General features: G+C 41.3%; 1 protein-coding gene across 2 annotated transcripts in view; it reads right to left on the bottom strand.

The window, feature by feature from the left end:
* Positions 1–250: 250 nt before the first annotated feature.
* Positions 251–20,905, bottom strand: part of LOC149214140 (E3 ubiquitin-protein ligase At4g11680-like) — a 31,820-nt gene continuing 11,165 nt past the window's right edge. The window contains exons 2-4 of one of the 2 annotated variants that reach the window (XM_089392203.1): positions 1,978–2,103; positions 1,562–1,806; positions 251–1,390 (exon numbers count right to left, since the gene is read on the bottom strand). In XM_089392203.1, coding sequence (XP_089248329.1) covers positions 1,353–1,390; positions 1,562–1,806; positions 1,978–2,103 — 409 coding nt within the window. In that variant the 3' untranslated portion in view covers positions 251–1,352. Of the gene's footprint in view, positions 1,391–1,499; positions 1,807–1,977; positions 2,104–20,905 lie in introns of both variants that reach the window. The other variant, XM_089392202.1, reaches the window with a different exon arrangement.

Raw genomic sequence — 20,905 nt, 5'->3', positions numbered from 1 at the left:
AAAGCAAGTTGAAATATAACATACCACATACCAATGTGACATATATGATCTCATCATCTTGATTCCCTCGCTAATCTTGGGGGAATTCTTAGTGTAAAAAAAAAAAAAATTCAACACGCAAGTTTTTAACATGAAAGAACAAATAAAGCAACATGATATCAATTAGAGACATTTGAAATCATAAATTAAAAGTATAGGCTCATGGTCTCAATATATTTATGTAATTGCATGTCCATCTTCATCGCTGACATCACTAAACTCTTTAGCTTTGTCATTATCTGGAATATTTCTAAGCAGTACATTTCCATCCTCGTTGTCAAGGTGCCTGTGAAAATAAGAACGGTGCCTAGTAAAAACTAGGTCCCTTCAACCCAAAATTTGCTTCCCAGCATAAAGCTGTTATATACCATCAAACATATCTGTCAACGGTCATTTTACAGTTTCAGGCTTTTACATCATAAACAATCATAAAATAACGAAATATATCCATTCCGACACTGCCTTCAGAGACTAGTTCAAAGACTCGTTCCAGCTAAACATCAGATGCAAGACTTACAAAACCCTTCATCTTCAAAAAAATAAATGAAACATAAGCATTATAAACAGTTCAGATATCAGGGCAGCAACAAAGACTCCACTCTTATTTTCTCCACAGCCATGGACCCCACTGCTAACGGTTAACCCTCTTTCGATATGTGTCCACTTCCTCATTTATTTCCCTGAACATATGAGTAAAGCAAATTCTGTCGAAAGTGGCTGTTATCTGAGCAGGATAATATGTAATTCAGCACTTCTCTTCATCCATTTTATGACAAAGGAGGCATAGTCAACATTCTGAATATGTTTAACTCTCCTTTATAGTGCACACTAAAGCAATAACCTCAAAGTCATAAGCTCTGCATAGTTATTGGATCCTTCCTCAAGGCCTGCTTTAAATGTGACATGATGAGAATCAGATACAAACAGAACTCCTTCAGCATTGCTAAACTCTGGTGGACCCTGCCTAGCTCCGTCAAAAAGACCCCAAGCTTGAATTTTGTCTAGTCCCAGCTCTTTCAACTGATGAGGAGCATCTTGCTTCTAACATTTGAAACCATTGATCTGATTTGTCAGAATTAGATCTGACTTGTGAGAAAACTTGAAAGGTGAGGAATGTGTTTATCCCCCAAGCTTGAATCTTGTCTAGTCCCAGCTCTTTCAACTGATGAGGAGCATCTTGCTTGATAGGCATTCTAACATTTGAAACCATTGATCTGATTTGTCAGAATTAGATCTGATAGGCATTTATTTTCAACCATTTATCAACACATTCTACATGAAAGAAGTGTGTGCATGATAACTCCCTTAGCTCATCATTGTCCTGGTATTTGCCCAAGCCAATGGAACAAATCTGCATCAGACATAATACAAATATAGATTTCGTTACTTGGTTGCCAACTTTTCTCCAGTATTAATTAACGTCTATTTAGATCTCATACAACACATGAAATAGCACATACCGCATCTTCGCCTGAAATAAGTCTTTCTTTATCAGTTCCAGCTACTATAAAGCCACCCTCACCTGAGCTTTCTGGGTCAACTTCACTGTCGTCTTTATTTCCATTACTTTCGGTTGTTCTTTTTGCTTTGAACTTGTAAGTTGGCAAAGTATTAATCACTTCAGGTGAAGCTCCTCTTGTCTGACTCTGGTCCTCTCGAAACCCAAGAATATGTATTATACAGTGTAGGCAGCAACATACTGTCGCACACAAAATGAATGGCATGGCATAACCTATACAACTAAATGTGAGAAACACAATACACAACCTGCAAACAAGGCAGAGACCAAACTGTAAGATGATTGCAAGCAGCGTTTAGATATTGTATACTAATTAAAACATATGATCATATACTTGGTTATAGTAAGGAAGAAACAAATGCAGGTAGCGTGCCCAACAAGCACAGAGACCCAATAGGAAATCTAGATTCTATACTAACCTGTAAAGATTTGGAGCATCACTTGAGGATGAGTGACCACCAAATATCCACACGTTCCCAACAACAAACCAAACAGCAAAGAAGCAGTCTAAAGCCAATTTGAACCGTTCTACATATACATTAAGCCTGCAAAGTGATGCTGGAATATCAGAGAAATATTATCTGATTATACTTATGAATACTGACAGATGCTTCTAAATTTTCACATACATCTGCACCAGCAAAAGACAAGGTCCTCTAAAGATGGCAACAGACTAATGATACAATTAGTACATCGTGTCTTTGCAAAAATGGTCCATAATCTTCATGCCTGTTTTGTTAACATTTCAAAATTCAATCATTTTATAGACGAGTCTATCCATAAACAAATGGCAAAGAGTTAAAAAAACAAATAGCAACAACATATAGTTTACAGCTGCTTAATAAATTCCCATTTTGTCGACTGCAAAATGATTAACTGTCCTTGGGGATCGCAACAAACAAACAAAGTCAAACTAAAGATGAGCAGTCTATGGCTCCAGCCAGATTTATACATAATAAAAATTTTACAACGAAAATTGTAATGGAAACATAAGAGCCACAGAACCCCAAAATGATGAACACCCAAATCATCAATTGGCAGGTGTGTCTGCTACAAGGAATTTAAATGTCATGCCAGATATTTCACTCTCCATGTAAAAGAAGGAAGAAACATACCAATCACCAAAATAAAATAAACCAGACTGGTGCCTGCAAATTTAAATACAACTACAGTGGACAACAATCACCGTTCAACCCCGATGGAGCATAGAAAAAATGGTGACAGGGTACACTGTTAAGGCACTCCATGTGTTAAGGTCCCAGGTTCAAAACCCCATGGGCACAAATCCAACAATGTTAAGGGTTGGTGTGGCCCAGGCAGGGTGTGATCCCCGGGTGATTTTGACAACTTAGATGCCCCTGGGTTGCAGCTTCTTAGCCACAGACCAGTCCCACAGGTCATGGACAAACTAGCAAGGAAAAAAAATCATCACCATTCATAAAAAACATGTATAAACAGCAATTTAAATTGAACTAGAAGGCATATCTACCAAAATAAAGACGAAACTCTACACTGTCTAAGCTAGGGAATTAATAAATTATAAGAATGAAGATGTTATAAAAATAAGGACTATAAATGCAAAATACATATACAAGTTAACGGTGAGAGGGAGCAACAATCCCATGTAGCATCTACACTTGAATTTTCCCAGGCCCAGAATATAATAGGCATTCAACATAAATTAACATAATGGTGCTTCTACCAACACAGTCTCACTTTACCGTCTAAGCAAGAATCCTATCACTGCCTCCTGTACCAATTTCCCTCCCACTTCAGGTCAAAACATTCACCGTACCTCCGAAGAATCCTGTCATCAAACCATGGGGGTTCCAGAATCTAAGAATCCTGTCATCAAACCATGGAGGTTCCAGAATCTAGCACAAACTATATGCGCATTGATTTACTAGGACAGTTCCTAGCATACTACATATTAATTTGCTTCTAATAAATCTAAGAAATGACTGATATTTTTCCTAAAGCTGGACACAATTTTAGGAAATCTTGTTGCATTGCCAATCCAAGGCCACAAGGGTGGCATTATTGGAAACTTTTCTTTGCTTCTTTAGATTCAGCTTTGATTGGCTTGATCAAGAACCTGACGAGAGGAATCAGGATGCAATTCTTAGACTGAAACACTTGCAATTTGGCATAGAGACACGTGAAACTCAGTCGAGCAAAAGCCAAAGATCAATAGAAGAATTAAAGGTAGTGACAGAGATATTGGAGGAAAACTTGCTAGCACCACCCCTAGTTTTTCATACGCTTCCCCCTGCCACTCTATCTTTCACATGAGGTTGCAGTATATATATTAAAAAGAGAGATATTGGAATGTTTCATGACATACAGAATCCAAAGTGCCACAGACAAAAGAATTTATCCTTTACAATTAATCATTAAATTGAAATATGGATCGGACCTCCCCTCCTCTTTGGGAATGATGATCTCCATGATCCATCATCATATATCTGAAGCCACTTTCCTTATCCTTCACTACATTTCTTCGCCTCTTTGAATCTATCTGTTATTATCCATTGTTGATTGTCTCTCTATGACATTCTTATCGAAAATATTCCATCCGACTACCTCCCAGTCCCATAGGAGTGGCCAGAAACCTATTCAGAATTTCTTCCATTTGACCTTGGATGCTAAGAGTATCCTCACTCATAAATCCCCCCAGGATAATACAGCCAAATCCACCACTGGCCCCAGGGACTTCCAACAACGAACATGTACCCAGTTCGCCTCCCTCGCCATCGGTCATTAGACTCAGGAGTCCCTGACATCTCTAGCTCCATTGACAGGCCTTACCATCTCTCTCACTCATTTATTTTTAGCATGCCATTATTATTTTGCATCATGCTGCAGGTGCAGAGTATTGAGTATTTTGTATTATACCAGTGTCTCTTATATACTTGTCGCAGCAGCACTGCCACTGGTCTCTTTCTCTCTATATGTTATTTTTAGTGTTTTTTTAGGAGATGTGCTTGCACTCATACTGACTGTATTCTTCTTCAGTCCCATTGACCTATTTTTGTGGATATCCGTTGGACATTAATAAATTTACTTGCTTCCAGACTTTTTATTAGATCTTATGACCCAAATCATGAGTCCAGCTACGCTCATTTACAATACTGTCTCTTCTTAGGTCTTATACATGGTAAAATATATTCTATGTCGAATATTCCTGGATAGATGTAAAGTTTTGTAGATGTTCTATGCTAAGAGCAATTTCACTTTTCTCACAGCAATCATACAAGTAGATAAGCAAAATGCAGATAGAACATATAAGCAGATCTTACAGAAGACAAATCAGAAACAAGAAAAATGTATGTGTTTGTTTCGGCGGTCAACAGGATGCTTCAACCAGCAAAGTCTCCTTTGGTCAGCCAGCCCAGCATGTGTCACAACAACCCTCCAACCAGTAGATGAGTCAACCCAAGTCAGTTCTACAAAAGTCAACGCTGTCCTGAAAAGTCAACGCAGGGGCAGCAAGCTAAAAGTCAACGCAGCAGCAAAACGGTCAACCCTTTGACCTCGATTTTTGTGCTAGGTAGTATGGCCTTCAAAAATCGAACCTCCCACAAGTTTTCAGCTTGTTTGGACCAAGCGTTGACCAAAGTCAACGCTGGTCAAACTTCTGCGAAACCCTAGCAGCAGAAACCCTAGCAGCAGAAAAATCCTCTTCGTCCTTCCCACGTGTGGCTGAAATTCGTCCTCCAGGTAGCTCGTACTTTTTAGGATGAGAGAGGAAGATGTGAGTTGTGTTGTGATCAAATTCTCTCCAACTTTTCCTGTATATATATATCCATCAAAATATATATATCCATCAATGAGGGTGTGTGACACATCTGTTGGGCATGTGAGCCTACATTACAAAACTGGCTGACCTTTGCACATATAATTTATTAAGAATAATAAATTCAAAATATAAGTTCTGCTCATCGGATTAAGACTATTTTTATATGGATTTTACACCTCTCAGAAAGAGGAATCCAACAAAAATATTAGCCTCTTAATCTGAGCATCAGAACATGGAGTTTGGACCTAGTTGTCCAAATTTAACACTCCCTCTCAACTAGGGAGAACTCCATCTATTAGTGCAATTAACATCGTGAGTCATCCCGCCGAAACTTGCTTTGCTGGCTTCTTTATTTCAGAACAGAAGTGGGTCAGTCACAAAGACATCATTCCCCGACTGACATAATCAGTCCAGAGGTCCCAGACCTCACAAATCTTGATCCCAGATCAAGTGGTTGGACCATGCCATCCTAGATAGAGAGTACGGCAATCTCTGATGCGTCCATCAGTCTTTGCTAATAGTCTCTAGCTTTTCCACACCTCATTGGCCAAATGAGAGGTACTTCCCATGAGCCCTGAACTCAATGGGTACGATGCATACGGGGCACAGATTAAATGAGTGGCGAACCAGCTCAATAATCACAAGGGTGGGGCAGAAGCATTATGAGTGCTTATAGCTCCGAGAAGCTATCCCCAAAGCCCCCCAGAGCTCCCAGAGCTCATCGTCCAACAGGACCCACATCATAGGGTCTTTCCACGACACCAAGACTCTCACGGAAGGTTAGGAACTTGACCTTCCCCAGGGGCTTAGTGAGAATATCTGCGACCTGCTCATCAGTTCCTATATGATCGAGCCTTACGGCGCCTCGCTGTACCATATCCCGGATAAAGTGGTACCTGATATCAATATGCTTGGATCGGTCGTGGAACACAGGATTCTCAGTCATACGAATCCCACTCTGATTATCACAGAGTATTACAGTGGTATCTAGCACATGTTGGAACAGCTCACTAAAGAGCTTCCTCAACCAAACTGCTTCACAACAGGCCATACTAGCAGCAATGTATTCGGCCTCCGCGGTGCTCAAAGCCACCGACTTCTGCTTCCTGCTCATCCATGAGATCGAAGCAGAACCAAGATTGAAACAGCATCCAGATGTGCTCTTACGATCCACCACACTGCTAGCCCAATCGGCATCAGTATATCCCCGGAGTATCACACTCCCGGCAGTGTATCTCAACCCATGGTTTATCGTGCCCCGAAGATATCTCAAAAGATTCTTGGCACCAACCCAGTGAAAATGATGAGGCTCAACCATCTGTTGACTCAAAGTATTCACTGCAAAACATATGTCCGGACAGGTGTTCACTAAGAACATCAAAGCTCCTATGAGTTGACGATACTCAGTAGGATTGGCCAAGATAGGCCCTGCAGCGCTGCCACTCAACTTCTTAAAGTTGAGTTCCATTGGTGTCGACACGGACTTACAGTCCACCATCCCAAATCTTTCCAGAAAAATCACAATATAGTTTCCTTGAGAAAGGAAAATCTCTCCAGGTCTCTGCCAGACCTCCAGGCCTAGGAAATAGTGCATCAGTCCTAGGTCTTTCATCTCGAACTCAGCAGCAAGCTCCCTCTTACATTGATGAATGAGAGGGTCATCACCTGTCAGGAAGAGGTCGTCCACATACAGCACTAGAATGAGAGGCTTTCCTTCCTCAACCTTAAAGTAAAGGTTTGGATCAGCATTGCTTCGAGTGAAGCCCAGCTTCATCAAGTAACTATCCATCCTCTCATACCAAGCTCTGGGTGCTTGCTTTAACCCATAGAGGGCTTTCTTCAACCTGCAGACATAAGTGTCTCGATCTTGAACTTCAAATCCCAGAGGTTGTTCTACATACACCTCTTCCTTTATTGCACCATGCAGAAAAGCGGTCTTGACATCCATCTGATGAAGACTCCATCCTTGCGTAGCAGCAAGGGCTATGATGGATCGGATGGTGGTATATCGAGCCACAGGTGCAAATATATCGTCATAGTCAATTCCTTCCTTTTGAGAGAAGCCACGGGCAACAAATCTTGCCTTAAACTTTTCAGCACTCCCATCAGATCCATGTTTAATCTTGTAGAGCCATTTAGCGGTGACAACAGATTTGTCCTTCGGTCTCGGGACCACATCCCAGACATCATTCTTCATAATAGCCTCATATTCTTCATGCATAGCATCCTTCCAGACTTGATGCTTGATGGCTTCTTCAAAAAATCCAGGTTCAGATTGTATAATAGTACTCATGGCAGCTAGATACCCTTGGTATCTACACGGCTTCTTGCTTTCTCGGAATGTTCCCCTTGGGGCAGCATGACCCTCAGCATCTTCGAGGGTGTCCCTGAGCCATGATGGCCTCTTTCCTAGAGAAGGGGAAGGATCAATAGGGTCCATTGGCCCTTCAACATCAGGCATAGTCTCATCCTGGGGTTCTTCCAGATTTCCAGGTCTTTCTTCATGGTTTTCTTCAGATCTAGGAAGATCTACTACTTTCTTCAGGGAAGCATCTTCGTCAAAAGTGACATCATGGCTTATCTCTACTTCCCTTTGACCAGGTACATAGACTCTATATGCCTTAGAAGTCTCACTGTAGCCCACAAACATTCCTTTCTTCCCAGTAGCATCCAGCTTACTTCTCTTTTCTTTCGGCACATGAAAATAGACAGGACATCCAAAAATTCTAAAATGTGAGACATCAGGTTTCTTACCAGAGAAAACCTCTTCGGGAGTTTTGGAGTCCAAAGCGGAATGAGGGCATCGGTTTTGAATGTACACAGTAGTATTTGCAGCTTCTCCCCACAAAAACTTTGGAAGACCCTGGTCACATAGCATGGCACGGGCAGCTTCCACAATAGTCATATTCTTGCGTTCAGCAACACCATTCTGCTCAGGAGTATATGCAGTGGTAGTCTCCCTCTTAATGGCAGCTTCTCTGCAAAAGTCTTTGAACTCATTTGACTCATATTCAGTGCCATTGTCAGTCCTCAAAATCTTGATCTTCTTTCCGGTCATATTTTCCACCAAGGCTTTGAAGGTACGGAACCACATGAAAGCCTCATCCTTCTTCTTCAAGAAGTATATCCAGGTTTTGCGAGAGAAGTCATCAGTAAATGTCATATGGTAAGAACATCCCCCCAGGGATGTTACAGGCAACATACCGGAAAGATCAGAATGGACCAGTTGCAATATCTCAGATGTCTTTGTGACACTTGAGGGGAAAGGTCCCCTTGTATGTTTTCCTTCAGCACAGCCCTTACATACACCTTTATGATTATTTCCAAAATCAGGCATCCCTGTCACCACCTTCCTTGCTTCGGGAAGAGCCTTGTAATGAAGGTGTCCAAATCTTCGGTGCCATAGTTCGGTTTGACGGATAGTATCACAAGTCATAGCTCCCAACGGACTCCCTCCAACCTGGTAGAGTGTACCAACTCTAAAACCAATTGAGATAGCTTCCTTGAAGCTCTTCTTCCACATGAGTACCTTTCCATCAGAGAAAGTTACATTGAATCCTTTGTCTTCCATGGCAGATACAGACACAAGGTTCTTCTTCAATTTGGGTACATAGAGTACATCTTGTAGATGGAGGACTTGTCCTTGAGACAAGTGGAGGGTCACAGTCCCGGTCCCTTTCACAGGATAAGTGGCATTATCCCCAAGGATAATTTCTAGATTAGTATCCCTTTCAACCATGTCAGAAAGTGCTTCCTTGAATCCGGTGATGTGTCTTGAGGCACCACTATCGATTAGCCAGACATCCATAGTGTTGGGCGGAGATGCAGCTGAGAGAGCAGATATTAGAATATACTCATTTCTTTTATCAACAACATTAGACTCCTCATACCTGGTATTTCTGGTCCTTTTAGAAGGTGGATGGTTTCCTTCAAAGTGAGCCTTCCTCTTTCCTTTGGATTTGTCATTTCTTTGATTCCCATTCCTTCGGTTGTTGTTGTTGTCGTCACTATCGGGAGAATTCTTCTGGAAGGGGCATTCTCTAGCATAGTGTCCAGTCCTATGGCAGGTGAAACATTTACCCTTCTTCTTTTGAGTCTTAGTCCTTCCTTTGTCCTTGGAACCACCAGAGTTCTTCTTTCGGGAATGAGCAACATAGGCAGCATTTCTTTCATTATCAAATTCCTTCATCCTTGTTTCTTCTTGCATACATCTAGACAGAAGCTCATCAAAGTTAGGGATGACATTATTGTTGAGAATGGTAGTTGTGAATACTTGCCATTCATATGGAAGTCCTCCAAGTGCGGTGAGAACCATCTCACGATCAGCTATTGTCTCCCCAATAGCTAGCAGATTGTTCCTGGTTTCGGTCAACTTCATAAAGAAAGTTTGAATAGACTCGTCTCGGCCCTTCTTCATATTCTTCAACTTGTTCTTGAGGAATAGCACTTGGTTCACATTGTTTACTCGGAACATAAGTATCAGTTTGTCATACATCTCCTTGGATGTGCCTAGTTCAGATATGTAGGCAACCAGACTCTTATTTATGGATTCCCTGATCAGCAGTTTTGCTCTGATTTCTCCCTTCTTATACTTGTGTTTAACAGCAGCAGAGGCATTTCATGGAGGTTCTTGAATCTTCCCTGTCACATGATCTAGGAGATCATGATCTTCTAATTTGAGATCTAATAACATCTTCCAGGCATGGAAGTCATCACTTCCAGTCAGCTTGTCATTCTCCCTGAATTCAAGCTTAGAGGAATCCATTTCCTTCGATGATGATTGCTATAGATAGAGTTTGTCTTCACCTCAGCTCTGATACCATGTAAAGTTTTGTAGATGTTCTATGCTAAGAGCAATTTCACTTTTCTCACAGCAATCATACAAGTAGATAAGCAAAATGCAGATAGAACATATAAGCAGATCTTACAGAAGACAAATCAGAAACAAGAAAAATGTATGTGTTTGTTTCGGCGGTCAACAGGATGCTTCAACCAGCAAAGTCTCCTTTGGTCAGCCAGCCCAGCATGTGTCACAACAACCCTCCAACCAGTAGATGAGTCAACCCAAGTCAGTTCTACAAAAGTCAACGCTGTCCTGAAAAGTCAACGCAGGGGCAGCAAGCTAAAAGTCAACGCAGCAGCAAAACGGTCAACCCTTTGACCTCGATTTTTGTGCTAGGTAGTATGGCCTTCAAAAATCGAACCTCCCACAAGTTTTCAGCTTGTTTGGACCAAGCGTTGACCAAAGTCAACGCTGGTCAAACTTCTGCGAAACCCTAGCAGCAGAAAAATCCTCTTCGTCCTTCCCACGTGTGGCTGAAATTCGTCCTCCAGGTAGCTCGTACTTTTTAGGATGAGAGAGGAAGATGTGAGTTGTGTTGTGATCAAATTCTCTCCAACTTTTCCTGTATATATATATCCATCAATGAGGGTGTGTGACACATCTGTTGGGCATGTGAGCCTACATTACAAAACTGGCTGACCTTTGCACATATAATTTATTAAGAATAATAAATTCAAAATATAAGTTCTGCTCATCGGATTAAGACTATTTTTATATGGATTTTACACCTCTCAGAAAGAGGAATCCAACAAAAATATTAGCCTCTTAATCTGAGCATCAGAACATGGAGTTTGGACCTAGTTGTCCAAATTTAACAATAGAACATCTTGATCCATCTACAACACTAAATAATCTACCTATTCTACAGGTTGTAAGACTTGATATTTGAATTGACAGTAAAGAACAATCTATTGGTATACATAAGATAACGTATTAAAGCTGTATGCCATGGAATAAATTTGTCTTTTACAACAATGAAACATTCACATGACAACGATGGTACTAAAAGTCCATGCATGTCTTATCAAACTTCCTTCCCACAAGGAATAAACTCTCTTGGCTTGTGTTAAATTGATAATATCTGTTACACTTGTATTCTTCTGTCAATTTACAGTAAAGCTCCTTCCATCCTTGATGGACTCGTATTAATTAAGTCTACAACACAACTCAATATTTATGTCCCATAAGTATAGGCTTCTACATACAACTTCACAGAATTCAAACGAAATCAGTCACTCTATCTCATCCACATAAGCAGGTCAGAACTTGAATTTAAATTGCCTAGTGTTCATCGTGTTTTTGTGAAGCCGTCCAAGAGTGTACAACTTCCTATACAGTGACATGTCCAGGTCAAGTTGTGTGGGTCATGTTTCTGTGATCAAATAAAGTTAGCTATTGTTATCAGCTGTCATTTATTGTAGATAACAAACCATAAACTAAAAACATTTTTTTCCCATACAAATTCAGCCTTCAAAACACATTTCCCAACTGGATATTCACACAAATTGAGGAAAATAAAAATGAAAAAAGAAGTGATTATATAATACCTTCATACCTTATGCAACTTCCAGCCACAAAAAAAAATTTTAATGTTGATTTTATACACGTATTTGTGTCAAAATCCGAGAAAAAAAAAGATGGCTAAAAAATTTCTTCATTTTCACCAATAAAATCATACTCTTTATGCTTCAAAAAATCTTCCCCATTTATGAGACCATGTGGTTGTGAAAATTGTTCAATTTGTTTGTCACACACATGCCCCATAGGCTGATATAAAACCAGCATCATCCTTCACCAAACATGACTGTAAACTATCCAGAGAAACTTCTGAAATTTTATCATCAACAACATGCTCTCTAATCTAAAAGTTTTTTGAATTATCCATAGGAAAACATGGCTGAAAATTAATCATGGAATTCTCTTGTGCCCCTTTTCATGGAAAGTGCAAACATTTTCATAATCACGTATTCATGGACAAAATTAAAATTTTCAATAAAAACCATGAAAGATGCAACCAAAGATGGAATCATTACAATTTCAATATAATCTTGTGTTAAATTTTGGTATGTTCTATGCTAGAGCAATTTATTTAAATTTTCACAGTTAGCAATCACATCAGCATTACGATAAACTGCAGATAGAACATAAATATAAAACGCAGAAGACAAGCCAAGACAAGAGGACACAAGATGTGGCGCGAGCCAGGGACAAACCCCACAATGTGTGGGGAAACCCTTTGATCAAATCTTCTTTTATCTTCAAAGTTCAGCAGAAAGAGAGAGAGAGAGAGTACAATTACAACAGAAGTCAACACTTTGACTTGTCTAGATCTAAGCATAGATCATCTTCTATAACAATGAGATCAGTTGAAGACATTCTGCTTCAACTGATTCTCTAAGGTGACTCCTTCACCTATCATCATGCTGCATCTGGTTCTCTTGCTGTACCACTCATACTGCACCATACTTCACTGATCATGCTGCCCATGATCTACATTATCTTGTAGTCTTGCTGATCATGCTGCCCTTTACATCATTACTCATCATGCTGCCCATGCCTATCATGCTGTAACACTATTACACTGCCATATGCATATCAGCCTTAGCTGCTTGCTATGGCTTGCAGCCTAGCAAAGCAGCTAGGCTATAGTTGCACCCTCCTACTAAACAGCTTCTCCCTCAGTCCTCTAATATAGAGACAACTGCTATCATACATAACCCATGCTTGGGAACAGCAGTCTTTAATATCGTTGCTGCTAGGATTCCTGTGCTTTGACTGAAGGCTATATTCATCCTTGATTGCAGCATATCTTCACATTAGGACTGCGTCCTTTTGGAGCATTCATAGACAGAGTATATGTGCATTAGGGTTGTCCTCTTTCATGACTGAGTTAGAACCTTTTTAATGACTGTGTTAAGATCATCTCCTAGGGCTATTGGTACAGCGTATTAAGGCCTCCATTGACTGTGTTTAGGGCTGCTGGGAACAGCATATTATGGCCTCCATTTGACTGCGTTTAGGGCTGCTGGAAACAGCGTATTAGGGCCTCCCTTTTACTGCGTTTAGGGCTGCTGGAAACAGCGTATAAAGTCTTCTCCTCTAGAGCATTTAGGGCTTCACGTGGCTGTAGTTTAGGGCTGCGTAAACCTTCACACTTTGGCAGCTACAGGTCTCTTTTTGACTGCGGCCAGATTATTATGACTGCGGCTTGACCTTCATATTACTGCAGCTATCCTTCATATTACTACGGCTGCATTTAGAGCTGTTTGGACAGCATATTAGTACCTGCGTTTAGGTGTATTAGGGCCTGCGTATAAGGCTACAGGTCAACGTATTAGGGCATCACTTGACGGTGTTCAGGGCTGTTCCATTTACTGCGTGTAGGGACCTTCATGACCTGTGTGTCTTCATTTACAGCGGATAAGATTAGGGCAACATCTGCAGCTAGACCAACGTATTCTTTTTGGTGTCTCTCCTTCTCCAAAAACCCAAGACGTGGAGAGGAGGAGATCACTTCAAGAATATCTCCCCAAATGACTTCAAGTCCTCACCTATTTATACTAAAAACAAAGATGATGAATAGACACGTCTATTGGGCTTCTAGAGCCTACATAAGTGCTGGTCGGCTTGATAATAATTACATAAACAAAATAAATTCATATCTCCATAAATACTTATCGGAATCGGATGATCTTTGGATCAATCCTACACCTCTCGACGAGAGGGATCCAATAAAAATATCAGCTGCCAGAAATAAGCTAACCCACATGGAGTTTGGCCCTAGTTGCCAATTTAACATCTTGGAGCATGATTCTTTTGTAATTCATAAGGGAGCTCATGTGGATATCCATGAATGCATAAGAAATCTAAAGAACCAAGCAATTTGGCTTCCAACTCCTTACAAGATTGGACCACGCCATTTTTACTTCAAATCTGAAACACACTTGATCATACCACATACCAAGAAGTAGAATCACAAAGGTAACCCTTCGAGTGCTTTCAAGATTGTTGAGTGTGCTCACCTCAACACACAACGTCTTGAAAGCTCTTCAAGGAAGAAGGTCTTTGTTCCTTCAACAAAGTCATCATATGAGCAAGAGATCTTCAACGCAAGTATTCATAACATCAATGCAGCAAATCTACTCAATCCAGGAAATGGACTTTCTCCTTAATGATGGTGCCTTTTCTCCTTTGGATGTCATAATAAAGCCATCCAAGTGTTAACAACCCCCAAATAGATGCCAAAATGTTACCACTCGAAATGTCACCTGTGACGTAAAGTCTCCACCAAGTGAAACGAAACATAAAAAGGTTGCCACTATCACCTTAGCAACACTTTCCCTCACTTAAGGTTGATTCTTACCTAAGGTTGGTTTGTAACCAACAGAAGGGGGGATTCCCTCAGCTTACTGTTAAAATTGGCAACTAGGGCCAAACTCCATGTGGATCATCTTATTTATGGCAGTTGATATTTTTCTTGGATCCCTCTCATCGAGAGGCATGGGATTGATCTAAAGATCATCCGATTCCGACAAATATTCATGGAGTTATGAATTTATTTGTGTTATAAGACAATTCGTCAAGGTCAGCCAGCAACCAAATAAACCCCACATGTGCTTAACGTTTTAGTATAAATAGAGGTGGCCTTCAAGTCATTTCAATACATACTTGGGATCTCTTCCTCTCTCTACTTGTCTTTGGGTTTTAGTAGGAGGAGAGATCCTAAGGGATAACGCTGCCCTGATCCAGAGGACAGAATGCCGAAACTGACGGAACTATCGGAACTACCAAAAAAGTCGGCACTGTCGAAAAAGCTGGAACTGCCGGAAAAGCCGGAACTGTCGGAAAAGCCGGAACTGTCGAAACTGCCGGAAAAGTCAAAACTGTCAGAAAAGCTGGAACTGTTGGAAAAGCTAGAAGACAGAACTGTTGCAAAAGCCGGAAAAGCCAGAACTGCCAAGAACAGCCGAAACTGTCGGAACTGCCGCAAACAGTTGGAACTGCTAGAACAGCCGGAACTGCCAGAACTGCCGGGAACTACCGAAACAGCCGAAACATCTGTCTCCGAAGGAGAGCAGCATGCAAGGGACAACTAACTAACATTGGGACAGTTGTATGGTACTTAGCAGCAAATACACCAAGCATGCAATGTTACAGCTAGCATGCAAGGGACAACTAGCATGCAACAACAAACATGCTAAGGACAACAAGCATGCTAGGGACAACAAGCAAGCAAGGGACAACAAGCAAGCAAGGTGCAACCAACACATAGGTCAGGATGGCAACATGGTGCAGCAATGGCACATAATGCAGTGTAGTGATGGGTACAGTAATGATTAATGAAGCATGACGAGACGCAGCATAGTGATGATGGGTGCAGCATAGTGCAGCGCAATGAGGTGCAGCATGATGAAGAAATGCAGCACAACGATAGGTGAAGGAGTCACCTTGGAGAGTCAGTTGAAGCAGCATGTCTTCAACTGATCTCATGTATCATCTTCTTAGAGATGATCTATGCTCTTATCTAGATAAGTCAAAGTGTTGACTTCTGATGTAAACATACTATCTCTCTCTCTCTCTCTCTGCTGAACTATTAAAGAACATATAAGAAGAATTGATCAAGGGTTTCCCCACATTGGGGTTTGTCCCTGGCTAGCGCCACATCTTGTGTCCTCTTGTTTTGGCTTGTCTTCTGTGATTTATATTTATGTTCTATTTGCAGTTTACTTTAATGCTGATGTGATTGCTAATCTGGAAAAGATATTGAGCTAACTGTGAAAATTGAAATAAATTGCTCTAGCATAGAACATACCTAAAATTAACATGGTATCAGAGCTGAGGTGAAGACAATGCCCAAGCAAGAGTGAAAGAGCAATCACTGAAGATAGTTGGGAAAGGACAAAAGGATCAATGGATTCCTCATCCCTCTTCAAATTCACTGAGGGTGAAGTCGAAGCAGAGAATATTATCAGAATGGCGCAGCGGAAGTTTCTGATGGCCTACCTAAAGATCACTTCATTGGGAAGTTCGGATCTAAGGGTAGAAGGAAAGGCGGATGCCTTGGTTGCAATAAGTTCGGCCATTATGCAAAGGAGTGTCCGAATGGCAGAGACACATCTCTTGATGAAGATAACAATCATTCCAGGGACATATTCAATGATCAAAGGAATGACAGGTAATGCAGGTCATCAAGGAAATGGTCGACTCTTCAAAGAAAGCAAGGAACCCCAGGTATGAAAAATCAAATGTTGTTTCTGATAAGATAAAGAAGCGTTATCTTGTATTGGCCCTCTCCTTCAAATTCTTTGGAAATCTGGCTTATTGATTGTAGTGCTTCAAGGCACTTCATCGGATAGATGGGTGCACTCTCTAATTTGGTAGAGATGGAAACAATTGTGGGATTATACTTGGAGCCGATGCCACCTATCTCGGAAAGGGTGTAGGGAATGTTATCCCTCAATTGAACGAGGGTAACTCAATTCATTTACAGAATCTCTTTTATGTACTTGATCGCAAGAAGAACCTAGTGTCCATTTCAGCAATGGAAGTCAAAGGTTTCAGGGTGGCACTCATCAACAGAAAGGTACGTGTTTGAAAATAGAATTTTCAAAGATGTTTTTGAGTTCAGGGTTGTATCAAGTTGCAGGAAGTCCACTGGGGACCATGTCCATTAACACATAGCACCGAAGGTCTGTGAGTCAGATGGTGACAGGGATGCCTGAATTCAAAAAGAGCATGAAAGTACATGTCTAAGATGTACCGAAGGAAAATCTTACAAGGGGACCATTCCCCTCATGTAGCAGGTCCACAGGTTTGGAACAACCTGAGGGGTTTGAGATTGATGATCAGGAATCTCATGTATGCAGGTGGAAGAAAGCCCTCTATGGCTTGAAGCAAAACTCCCCGGGCGTAGTATGAGAGGATTGATAGCTGTCAGATGAAGCTGAGATTCACTAGGAGTGAAACCGATCCAAACCATTACCCGAAGGTTGTGGATGATAGACCTCTCATACCGGCACCTTATGAGGACGACCTATTTCTGACAAGTGCAGACCCTCTCATTTGCAGAAGTAAGAGGGAGTTGGATTCCGAATGTGGAATGATAAACTGCAAGCCTGTGACTACCTCGAGGATCTTAACTTTCAAAAGTTATATGGTAGTGATGTCGGACCAGATTTGGGAAATGCCTCTGAGTTTCATAAACTCATTCGCGTTGATGTTCTTGGTGAACTTCCGTCCGGACATATGTTTTGTAGTTAGCATGGTGAGCTCATATTTGGTTGAGCCTCATTGGATTGGTGCCAAGAATCTTCTGAGATATCTTCAGGGCACAATCTCTCATGGATTGAGATACATTGTCGGAAATATGAAACTGCATTATTATTTGAATGCTGAGTGGGCAAGCAGTGTGGAGGATCACTAGAGCACTTCTCAGTGTTGGTTCTCTTTGGATTCTGCTTCGATATCATGGATGAGCAAGAAGCAGAAGTCAGTTGCTATAAGCACCGCCGAGACCGAATACATAGCTACGAGTGTGATCTCGTGTGAAGCTGCATGGTTGCAAAAGCTCTTAAGTGAGCTGTTTGTACACATGATGAATACCACTGTGATTCTCTGTGACAACCAAAGGTGGGATTCAATTATTGAGGAATCCCGTATTCGATGATTGCTCCAGCAGATAGACATCAGATACTGCCTTATTTGGGATATGGTAAGTCGATGAGCGAGGAAGCTCCATCGCATTAAGACTGATGTACAGGTCGCAGACATTTTGTCAAAGCCCTAAGGAAAGGTCAAATTTGTGACTTTCCTGAACGACTTGGAGTCATTGAGAGACCTTCTTATAAGGGTCCTGCATGTTGCATGCATTGAGCTCTGGGAGCTCTGGGGGGCTTGGGGTACTTACTGGAGCAACATACAACCACAGGGCGACTCACCCTCCCCTGGTGGTGCGCTATGAACAGGATGATTAGTTCTCCTGTGGGCCGAGATGATTAGTTCTCCCGTGGCAACTGTGGAACAAGATGATTAGTTCTCCTATGGGTCGGGATGATTAGTTCTCCCGTGGCAATTGTGGAACAGGATGATTAGTTCTCCTGTGGGCCGGGATGATTAGTTCTCCCGTGGCAACTATGGAACAGGATGATTAGTTCTCCTGTGGGCCGGGATGATTAGTTCTCCTGTGGCAACTGTGGAACAGAATGATTAGTTCTCCTGTGGACCAGGATGATTAGTTCTCCCGTGGCAACTGTGGAACAGGATGATTAGTTCTCTTGTAGGCCAAGATGATTAGTTCTCCGTGGCATCCACTGGACAGGACAATTCGTTCTCCGGTGGACAGGATGATTAGTTCTCCTGTCGAGGCATCCTACCCATGCAGTCTGGGACTCATGGGAAGTACCTCTCATCTAATCAATGAGCAGGGAAATGAGGATAGGGACCATAGTAGTTCTATCAATGGACGCATCGTTGTATCTACCGTACTCCCTATGTTAGGATGACCTCCATTGATCTGGGATCAATGAAACTGATCTGGGATTAGTATGAGTGGTTTGAGACACTCTCTTGTGACATTGATCTGGGTTCAGTATGAGTGGTTTGAAACACTCTCATGTGATATTGATCTGGGATCAGTATGAGTGGTTTGAGACACTCTCTTGTGATATTGATCTGGGATCAATAAAATTGACTTTGGGTCAATAAAAGTGATGTGACACACTCTCTTCAAATGAAACTGACTTCAGGTCTGTAGAGAATGGTATGAGACATTCTCGATCAATTCTTCTTCTTCATGGTTCAGCAAAGCAGAGCTCAGCGGATCAAAGCAGTGCAGGGCACTGATCGCAGAGATAGTACAGTCGGACATATGGATCAGCGGATGGAGTTCTCCCTAATTGAGAGGGAGTGTTAAAATTGACAACTAGGGCCAAACTCCATGTGGGTCATCTTATTTATGGCAGCGGATATTTTTCTTGGATCCCTTTCATCGAGAGGTGTAGGATTGATCTAAAGATCATCCGATTCCGATAAGTATTCATGGAGTTATGAATTTATTTGTGTTATAAGACAATTTGTCAAGGTCGGCCAGCAACCAAATAAACCCCACATGTGTTCAACGTTTTAGAATAAATAGAGGTGGCCTTCAAGTCATTTCAACACACACTTGGGATCTCTTCCTCTCTCTACTTGTCTTTGGGTTTTAGTAGGAGGAGAGATCCTAAGGGATAATACTGCCCTGATCCAGAGGGCAGAAAGCTGGAGCCTGGAACTGCCATAAAAGCCAGAATTGCCGGAAAATCCGGAAAAGCCGGAACCGCTGGAAAAACCAGAACTGCCGGAAAAGTTGGACCTGCCGAAAAAGTCGGAACTGCCGCAAAAGTCGGAACTACCGCAAAAGCCGAAAAAGCCAGAAAAGTCGGAACTGTCGAAACTGTCGGGAACTGTCGGAACTGTCGGGAACAGTTGAAACTGCTAGGAACATCTAGCACTGCCAGAACTGCCGGAATAGTCGAAGCATCTGTCTCCGAAGGAGAGCAGCATGCAAGGGACAACTAACTAACATTGGGACAATTGTACAGTACTTAGCAGCAAATACACCAAGCATGCAATGCTACAGCTAGCATGCAAGGGACAACTAGCATGCAACAAGCATGCTAAGGACAACAAGCAAGCAAGGTGCAGCCAACACATAGGTCAAGATGGCAACATGGTGCAACAATGGCACATAACGCAATACAGTGATGGGTACAGTCATGATTAATGAAGCATGATGAAATGCAGCATAGTGATTATGGGTGCGGTATAGTGCAGTGCGGTGAGGTGCAACATGATGACGAAATGCAGCACAACAATAGGTGAAGGAGTCACCTTAGAGAATTAGTTGAAGCAACATGTCTTCAACTAATCTCATGTATCATCTTCTTAGAGATAATCTATGCTCTTATCTAAATAAGTCAAAGTGTTGACTTCTATTGTAAACGTACTATCTCTCTCTCTCTCTGCTGAACTATTGAAGAACATATAAGAAGAATTGATCAAGGGTTTCCCTACATTGGGGTTTGTCCTTGGCTAGCGCCACATCTTGTGTCCTCTTGTCTTGGCTTGTCTTCTGCAATTTATATTGAGCTAACTGTGAAAATTGAAATAAATTGCTCTAGCATAGAACATACCTAAAATTAACACTTACTAAATCTAAATGAGTATGAAAAAAAGTAGAGGGTTAGGAACTTGGTACAAATCTGTTCCAGGAAATATTCAAAGTTTTATGTTGCAGATTTGTATTGTAGAATTTTAAGTCAAGCTATAGATGCAAATTCTGAAAAATAATATTCTATGCATAATTTTCAAATTTCCGAAGCATAAATAAAAGTTGGATTTTGAAATTTAAAAGGTGGTGAAAAGAAAAACTAATGCCTAGAAACTATATTGACCATAAGGAGTCAAATAAGGCTCATGGAAGGCTACCCTGATCAGAAAAGGAGGGCAAGTGAGAATAAAACATGCAAGCTACAAGAGACCCATCCTTGCTGTCCCAAATTGCAAAAATTTAACCAAAGAGATCCCAAGAGTAGACGAACTCCAACATTTATGAAGATTGTGAATACCATGAATGAGATTTATGTGCATCCAACTAAAACATAAAGAAATTCGCATCCATAGATAACATCCCAATGATAAACACAAAAGAACAAGGAGTGATGTTTCC

This window comes from Pinus tabuliformis, chromosome 1_1 (assembly GCF_031772625.1).
Source record: "Pinus tabuliformis cultivar Carrire ecotype Pingquan chromosome 1_1, CPIR1, whole genome shotgun sequence".
Classification (NCBI taxonomy): Eukaryota; Viridiplantae; Streptophyta; class Pinopsida; order Pinales; family Pinaceae; genus Pinus; species Pinus tabuliformis.
The sequence above is the reverse complement of the archived record's forward strand: the minus strand, read 5'-3'. Positions and strand labels throughout refer to the sequence as shown.